Source organism: Lipotes vexillifer, unplaced genomic scaffold (assembly GCF_000442215.2).
Source record: "Lipotes vexillifer unplaced genomic scaffold, Lipotes_vexillifer_v1.1 scaffold70, whole genome shotgun sequence".
In the NCBI taxonomy this organism is placed as follows: domain Eukaryota; kingdom Metazoa; phylum Chordata; class Mammalia; order Artiodactyla; family Lipotidae; genus Lipotes; species Lipotes vexillifer.
This window is the reverse complement of record NW_006789896.1, coordinates 2530600-2540159: the sequence shown is the minus strand read 5'-3', so window position 1 is coordinate 2540159 and position 9560 is coordinate 2530600. Positions and strand designations below refer to the sequence as shown.

The 9560-nt window shown below is 40.1% G+C and overlaps 1 protein-coding gene across 1 annotated transcript; it reads left to right on the top strand.

Annotated features, from left to right (window-relative positions):
- The first annotated feature begins 5409 nt into the window (after positions 1–5409).
- CMTR2 (cap methyltransferase 2) lies at positions 5410–8068 on the top strand. Its single transcript, XM_007462965.1, has one exon. It carries the CDS (start codon positions 5410–5412, stop codon positions 7708–7710), a length of 2301 nt encoding a protein of 766 aa, XP_007463027.1. The 3' UTR covers positions 7711–8068.
- Positions 8069–9560: the final 1492 nt, after the last annotated feature.

Below are 9560 nucleotides of genomic sequence, written 5' to 3'. Positions count from 1 at the left end.
GGCCTCTCCCGTTGCGGAGCACAGGCTCCAGACGCGCAGGCTCAGCAGCCATGGCTCACGGGCCTAGGTAGCCGCTCCACGGCATGTGGGATCCTCCCGGACCGGGGCACGAACCCGCGTGCCCCCTATTGGCAGGCGGACTCTCAATCACTGCGCCACCAGGGAAGCCCAGCATTCTTAATTTTAATGTAGTTCAATTTATATATATTTTTCTTTATGATTAGTGCTTTTTCCATCCTGTTATAAACTTTTTGCCTATTTAAAGGTTACGAAGATGTCCTCTTATATTTTCTGCTAAAAGAGTTATTGTTTGATCCTTAAAATGTAGATTGGCAATCCAAATGAAATCTATTTTTATTATGTGAGGTATGAGTCCAAATAAAGTTTTTTCCATATAGATATCCAAATGTCCTAGCACCATTTTTTTGAAAAGACTTTTTTCTCCACTGATGCATGTCCTGGAAGACTTGTAAAAAATGTATATATATATATATATATATATATATATATATACACACACACACACATATATATACATCGACATATACACATACATGTATGTGTGTATATATACATATATATGAGTGTATATATATATTACATAAATGGATCAAACTCTACACACAGTTCTATATTCTCCTATTTTCACACAATACTGTTGGCACATATGGCCTATTAATGGCTGCATAGTATTTCATTATATGGATGTACCATAAAAAATTTAATTTCCTTATAGCAGACATTTAGAGTAACCAGGTTTTGTTATTGATGTCATTAAGGTGCTGTAATAAACATTTTGTCCAAAGTGAGTGCCAGTTGTTTGTTTTCTAAAGATAAATTGCTAGGAGTGGGAATAGCTGGGCTAAGGTGCAAGGCCATTTTGTAAGGTAGTACCAATTTTCACTCTCCCTCACAGTATGTAAACCTGTTTCTCCACATTCTCACCAAAAGTAGCCATTATCGATCTTTTAAAATCTTTGCTAAGTTGAGTGAAAAGAAAACATTTCTAATTATTTTTTAAAAAGTTAAACAGTTTTGTACTATATCCTTATTGGCTATATTACTGTTTTTGGATGGCCTGTTCAAATCTCCCATTTTTCTTCTGAGGTTATCTTTTCTTATTGGTTTATAAATATATGTATGTTATGATAACAGAGTGTTCCCTAGCTTGGCTTTTCTCATGTTCTTCTGAGCACCAGTTTTAAGTCAAGCAGTACTAGGAATTCAATTCTACCTAACGGCAAAAGAAAACCTCTGCCCAGGGCCCAGGTGGGCGGGGCCAGCGTGTCCCGGACAGGTTGGCCCCGCCCCATCCCACGCCTCCACTCTCGAGGGGGCAGGGCCAAAGGACGCTTCGTCTGTGCGCGCAGTTGCCATAGCAGCCATGGGCGGGGGAGGCTGGAGTTTCCCAGCTTCTGTACCCGCGGAGAAGCGAAACCTAGGGAGCCGAGCTCTCGGCGCTGCGAGAGTCGCCGGCGCGCGTAACGTTGACGTGTGACGCCAGCCGGGCCTTGAGGCGCATGCGCGAGCGTGTGTCGGGGCTCTCGGGCCGCCGTCTGCAGACTTTCGGCGGCGGCGCAGCCTGCAGGAGTGCTTCTGCTCCTCTTGTCCTGCCGCGCTAGAGTAAGGAGGGCAGGTCCCTGCCTCCTCCCCGGCCTCCCGGCGCGCCACCTCCCTTCCCTGTGTCGGGGACACAGGAGGCCTGAAGGAACGACGCTCCCGGAAATCATCCCCACGAGCGGAAGTGGAGAATGCCCTCCTCGAGTGAGGAGAGGGAGTGAAGCGCAGCCTCTGTAGACTCTGGGGGCTGAGGTGGGCGTGAGCGAAGGTAATCCAGGCCCTGGTTCCGAGCCCGGGTCCTCCTTCGACTTTCCAGTGGGTTAGGCAGGGGCTGGAACTGAATTTCCTCCGGGTCAGGGACGGGGCCTTTCGAATGGAGCTTGGGATTCACTTCCACCAGAGGAAACTAGGTCTTGGGTGCTCCTCGCCCAAAGTAAAGCGCTGGATACACACTAGGCATTATTTTCACCGTTGCTAGGAGGAGGAGGAGTTGGCGGAAACACTTCTAAAACTCTTTCGTTTAAATGTTGGTTGGAGGAGTAACAATTGTATATGAGATATTGCGGGTTTTGTGTTAGGCCGGCGAGTTTTGCCGGTTTTCCCTTCGTGCCTTTGAGCAGGGGGTCTACATGACTTCCTACTCGACTCTGCAAAACAAGAATGGTAATACTGACCCTCCTAGCAGAATTATGATGCCACAAAGCTCTTCGGAGTGCTTAATGAGAGGGACAGAGGAACACATACTGGAAACTTTTACCTTATATCCTGTAAACCACAAGCATTTTTGTTGTTAAGCATTGCGGTGCTAGAGTGACGTTGAAGTGCATTGTTAAGACATTCAGAACCTAATAGGAGGAGTGCCTTTTGTCCTAATCAGATATCCCTTCAATTATTCGATACATACTTATTGAGTGCTTACTGTGTACTGAGTGCTTACTGTTCTAACTTCTTGGAAGGATAAGTGAGTAAAGAAAACAAAGATCCCTGCCATGTGGAGCTTAGGTTGTAGTTTTGGGAAGACAGTAAACAGTAAACATAAATAAGTAAATTATGTGTTAGAAGGAAAAGAGTGCCATGGGAAAAAAAAAATACAGCAAGGTTCTTACCTTTACTTTACCATTGGTAATGCAAGATGCAATTTTAAATTAGGATGTCAGGGTAGGCTTCACAGAGGAAGTGACACGAGTAAATTCTTGAAGGAGGTAGGGGAAGTAACTGTGCAGATATCTGAGGGAAGAGCATTCCAGGCGGAGGGACTAACTCATGCATAGACAGACTTTCCCCTTGCAGTGTGTCTGAGGTCTTACCTGAACAGCAAGAGAGCCTGTGTGGCTGGGACACAATTAGTAAGAGGGTTAGTACAAGAAAATTAGGTTAGAGACGGAGTGGGGGTGGAGGACAGACATCTTCAAGGGCCTTATAAGTTACTGTGAAGACTTTGGCCCTTACTTTGAGATGGGGAGCCACTGCAGCCCAGTTTTGAGCAGAGCAGGGATACAATCTAACTTAGGTCTTGCAAAGTTACTGTGGTGGGTATGTTTCAGAATAGAATGTAGGAGGCAAGGCTAGAAGCAAAGAGACCAGTGAGAAGGCTATGGGAGTAATCCAGGAGAGAGTTGACAGTGTCTACAATCAGGAGGCTGATAGCTGGAGGTGGGTGAGAAGCAGTTGGATTCTGGGAATTTGATAGTAGGAAACAATGTTTGGATAATTTGTGGATTATTGACCTGAACATTATTCAATATAATATACAATTTATATATAAATATATAATATATAATTTTGGTCTGTGTTCCACAGGTATAGTCGGGAAGAACAATGGAGTGTTTGAATCACTTTAGTTGTTTTCCTGTGAAAATAATTACCTATTAGCTTAAGTAAGATTTCAGAGCTTACCTACAACCATTAATTAATATGTGAAGTTAATGACTAAAATCAGACTTTTTCCAAAGTAGAATATAGTTGAAATCTAAAAGTTGTAATTTCCAGTTAGCAAAGTGTGAATTAGGACAGACTAACTTGTTGTAGTAAACTTTCATTTACTTTTATTTAGGATTTTAGTGAATGCCTTCTTTTTGCCATCTTTCAGAAGTTTGTCTAATATAGCTTCTAACAGTAAAAAAAAAAAAATCTAAGGTAAGAAAAATATATTAATGGGTAACTGTGATTATCCGCATTTTTTGTGCAATGTGTAAATATATGGTGGCAAACAGAAATGACTAAGAAGGTACTTGTTACTTTAAGAAGTTTACAAGCTAGTAGAGTAGACAGACTTGTAAATAGTTTAAACAAAATGTAGGGCTTCCCTGGTGGCGCAGTGGTTGGGAGTCCGCCTGCCGATGCAGGGGACACGGGTTCGTGCCCCGGTCCGGGGAGATCCCACGTGCCGTGGAGTGGCTGGGCCCATGAGCCATGGCCGCTGGGCCTGCGCGTCCGGAGCCTGTGCTCTGCAACGGGAGAGGCCACAACAGTGAGAGGCCCACGTACAGCTTAAAAAAAAAACAAAACAAAACTAGAAGGATGAAAAAGTGTGTTAAGAGAAGAGTACAAATGCTAATAGAATACAGTCTTCTGGCTGTTATTTTGTTTATTGTATTGCTCGCTCACCTTTATCTCCCTTTTAAATCTTCAGACTGGTGTAGAATGTATTGAATATGCTAAGTAAATGCAGTAGTCATGAACTGAAGCACATATTGATTAACATTGTGCCAACAAGTACCGTGTAATACTCATTGCTGTATCTGCTGGAATTTAGAACTTTTCCAACACTATGCCATTAAGCTTTGCTTCTTTCTCTTGTACCCCTATCCCTTTCCGTTGGACAGATGTTTTTGGTTTCTTAGGCAGTGTTAGAACACAGAATGTAGGGTTACTATTTGTAATTTGTATATTCATTAAGGATATTTCTTCAGTTAAAAATTATTCTATCAAAGAGTATTAAGTTTTTGTGACAAAAAAAATAATATTTTATAATACAAGCATGGAGCTGTCTGACCAATCATATAAAGCAGGAGTCTAGTTTAGAGACCTGCCAGGGTGAACGGTAGGTCAGTTTCAACATTGATCAGGAGGCTAACCTGTCAGGTACACCACAGTTGACAAGCAATATGGTGATGAGTGTTTGCTGGTAACCTGTAAAGGCGATTTGGTACCACCAAAGTGTGTGATTTAGCAAGAGAGTGAGATCTGGACAGAGGACATATTTAGCAATCTTTGTAGGTGAGTAAGTGGGTGGTGGCAGAGAGGTCTGGTAACAGGACCAGTGCTGGGTTCAGGTGCAGGAACCTCTCCTGGAAGGAAGTGAGATTTGGAGGGAGCTAAAAAAAGCTAAAAGTCACTTGTTAGAATTTGATCAAAGGTCACGTTCAGGGATGAATGTTAGTCTAAGTAAGTGTTTGGGGCCCTGTGGGCAGTGTCTCAGTGATGGGGAGAGGAGAACTTTGGAGAGGAGCTAGGTGTGTTACTTTGGTAATAAGAGCTGCCATTCACTGATGAATATTCTTTGGTATATGCTTTTTATATGCTAGCATGTTTTATCCTCATCTAAAAAAATGATACCTCAATTTTTTAAATAAGAAACTGAGATGTAGAGTTATTTGCCCACAGCCACTTACTAAGCTGTAAATGGCAGTGCTGGGATTTGAGCCCAGGTCTATCGGATAGCAAAGCCTTTATTCTTTATTCCAGATTGCCTCATCATGTAATGAATTGTCCTGACATTAGTCTTCCCATTTTTTGTGGGTTGTCATGATTGTGATCCAGTTTGCTGTGGATGAGATTTCACTCACTAATAAATTTGATTCATTTAATTGTGTGTTTTCTTTTTCTAGATTTTAATTTAATTTGAAAATGAGTAAGTGCAGAAAGCTACCACTGGGTTCAAGTCCTGAGACATTCAGCCCGGATGTTCTTGCTGATATTTTTGAACTCTTTGCCAAGAACTTTTCTTATGGCAAGCCACTTAATAATGAGTGGCAGTTACCAGATTCCAGTGAGATTTTCACCTGTGACCACACGGAATTCAATGTGTTTCTTGATTTGAAGAGCTCCCTAAATGAAGTGAAAAACCTACTGAGTGATAAGAAATTGGATGAGTGGCATGAGCACACGGCTTTCACTAATAAAGCTGGGAAAATAATTTCTCATGTGAGAAAATCTGTGAACGCTGAACTTTGTACTCAAGCATGGTGTAAGTTTCATGAAATTTTGTGTAGCTTTCCACTTATTCCACAGGAAGCTTTTCAGAATGGAAAACTGAATTCTCTACACCTTTGTGAAGCTCCTGGAGCTTTCATAGCTAGTCTCAATCACTACTTAAAATCCCATCAATTCCCCTGTGATTGGAGTTGGGTGGCTAATACTTTGAATCCATACCATGAAGCAAATGACAATCTTATGATGATTATGGATGACCGACTTATTGCAAATACCTTACGTTGCTGGTACTTTGGTCCAGATAACACCGGCGATATCATGACCTTGAAATATCTGACTGGACTTCAGAATTTCATAAGCAGCATGGCTACCATTCACTTGATCACTGCAGATGGAAGTTTTGATTGCCAAGGAAACCCAGGTGAACAAGAAGCTTTAGTCTCTTCTTTGCATTACTGTGAAGCTGTCACTGCTCTGATGACTCTTGGAAGTGGTGGCTCTTTTGTTCTGAAGATGTTTACTTTGTTTGAACATTGTTCCATAAACCTGATGTACCTGCTAAACTGTTCTTTTGACAAAGTCCATGTTTTCAAACCTGCTACCAGCAAGGCAGGAAACTCAGAAGTCTATGTGGTATGTCTCTACTATAAGGGAAGAGAGGCAATCTATCCTCTTTTATCTAAGATGGTGCTGAATTTTGGGCCTGAAATGACCAGGAAAGCTCTCTTTCCCCATCACATGATTCCCGAATCTTTTCTTAAAAGACATGAAGAATGTTGTGTGTTCTTTCATAAATACCAGCTAGAGACTATTTCTGAGAACATTCGTCTGTTTGAGTGCATGGGAAAAGGGGAACAAGCAAAGCTGAATAGTTTAAGGGACTATGCTGTTCAGTATTTCATGCAAAAGTTTCAATTGAAGCCTCTTTCCAGAAATAATTGGCTAGTGAAAAAATCTAATATTGGTTGTAGTACAAATACAAAATGGTTTGGGCAGAGGAACAGATATTTTAAAACCTACAATGAAAGGAAAATGCTGGAAACCCTTTCATGGAAAGATAAGGTGGCCAAAGGGTACTTTAATAGTTGGGCTGAAGAACATGCTGCATATCATCCTGGGCAAAGTGCTCTTTTAGAAGGGACAGGTTCCAATCTTGAGTGTCACTTATGGCAGATTTTACAGGGAAAGAAACTGCCAAGGGTAAACTGTTCTCCTTTCTGTGATGGTGAAATTTTAAAGGCTCTTAATGAAGCAATTGAAAAGTCATTGGGAGGAGCCTTGAATTTGGATTCCAGGTTTAGGCCAAAACAGCAGTATTGTTGTTCTTGTCACATTTTTTCTGAAGAATTGGTATTTTCTGAGGTGTTTAGCCTTACAAAATGCCTTCAGGATGAGCAGGATGTGGAACCCAGCAACCAAGTAAAGTGCCTGCTTGTGGGTTTTCCAGCTCTCCAACATGTCAAAATACATATACCATTGGAAGTTCAACTCTTGGAATCAGCTGAACTCATGACTTTTAGCTGTTCATTGCTTCATGATGGAGACCCAGCTTACCAGCAGTTATTTTTGGACTGCCTTCTACATTCTTTGCAGCAGCTTCATACAGGAGATATTATGATTTTGCCTGTACTTTCTTGTTTTACAAGATTTATGGCTGGTTTGATCTTTGTACTCCACAGCTGTTTTAGATTCATCACGTTTTCTTGTCCCACATCTTCTGAGCCCCTGAAGACTTGTGCAGTCCTGCTTTGTGTTGGTTATCAAGACCTTCCAAACCCAGTTTTCCAGTATCTGCAGAATGTGAATGAATTGTTGAGCGCTTTGGTTAACTCTGATGCACCCCAGCAGGTTTTACAGTTTGTGCCAATGGAGGTGCTCCTTAAGGGCACACTACTTGATTTTTTGTGGGATTTGAATGCTACCATTGCTAAAAGGCATTTGCATTTGATTATTCAAGGAGAGAGAGAAGAAATCGTCAGCAGCCTTCAGTTATGAAGTTGAACTTGTCCTTCCTGAGATTTAACTTCATGGCATCTTTCAGTTTCCATTGGTATTGCATCCCTTTGTATTGATTTAAAACCTTTTATTTTGAGGAAAGGCCTACTTTTGCATCATTTAAAGTTTCATTTTTTCTGGAAAGCCATCAGCTAGTTCTGACCTCTAGGGTATATACACTCACAGACATAGAGTTTTCTATGTGGTAGAATATATGCATTGAAGATATTCAACCTCAAACATGAGAAGTGTGTATGAGCTTGGGGTGGCCACATCCATGCTTGCATATGCAGTTTATGCAGTTGGTCTTATTTATCTGCTTAAGATTTGCACCTGTGTGCCTTCATTCAGATTAGATTTTTTTCCAACTAATTTTCTTTCAGTGGCTAATACTGTTAATGAATTGATAGAGGTCTTTGATGAAAGGAGGTGAGCCACTACTCAGCAACACTAATTTCCTTTAATACTGACCATGTTAGTTATGGATATGTGGAATTCATCATGCCAGACATCTTGTTACATGCCATTCATTGCCTTTAGGCCATCGATCCAGTTTACTTCAGTGGTTCAAATGAAGCTACTGTGCTGTTTTATAAATATTTTACTTAACCACAACCATCCAACTAGAAAGGATATCAAGACAGCTTCGAACCAAAGATCATGTTTAAAAAAATGAAAAATTATTGTGTCTAAAACACTCCTATATGAGTGAAAAGTTTCACTTAGCAATGGTGTGTAATTTTTAACTTCCTGGAAATAATCTGTGAACAAAAGATTTTTTTAAATTGCAAAGTAGTGTTTATGGTCTCATAATGTGGACATGTGAATGTGATGAATGTAGTGAGTACTGAAGAGAAATTTGAACGCTTTCAGAATGATGGTGTAACATTAAAATTTTTTAAAATTTTCATTAATTCTTTTTTTCAGTATGAAAGTAGCACTTCACCAGAAGATTAACCATGAGATCGTTACTTTATCAATTACGTTTGATTTCTTTTGAATTATATGTATTTGTCAGTATAAATGGGCTATTCTGGCCAACTGAATTAAGCAGATCTTTGTTACTTTGAAATTCTGCAAAGTGAGGAGTATGTGTATTGTCACATGTGCATTTTAGACATTTTTGTTATATGAAAAGTAAATATATTCTTTGATGTATTTGGTTGACAAATATTAACCTGAATTTTTTCATGTTCTTTGCTATTTTGAGTTCCATTATAGATTTATGAATAAAGTCATTAGCAGAGAGATTTTGTGTTCAGTTTTTTAAAGAGAATCATGGGGGAAGTTAAAAATATAACTTGGAAACACATTTTTTTTAAAGGAAGGTTTGAATGGGAGTTAATGTTCCTTCATTTCCTCTGATTTGTATTCATTAAAATTTAGTCCTTAATATTGCAATATTTATGGAAGCTCTGCTTCAGGAAAGAAATAGAATACTTAAGGGAGGGAGGAAGAGGGTAGATGTACTTCTTGTCAGGGAGGGTGTGGAGTACTAGAGGTAGATTTCTGAAAGAAATGTGATTTTCTTCTTGTGACTTTATGGAAGCTTTTATAGTTGTATAATGGTAGAAGTCTGATAGAAAAATTGGTTACCAAGAGAGAATCAAAAACCACTCCTGGGAAACCATTTTGCGCTTAATAGTCTTTATGCCTTGGTTGATTTGGTCCAATACAATGACTCAGTTTGTTTTTACTTGTTTTAACTATTTGATTAGAATGAAGTTGAAAGCCTAGGTCCAGGTTCTGGTACTAACACTTTCTTTTAAGCCCCTCAAATAAGTATTGAATGCTTAGTTGTTTTTAACATTAACCTGTGTTGGAATATGTAACATACCTGGTGTATGTTA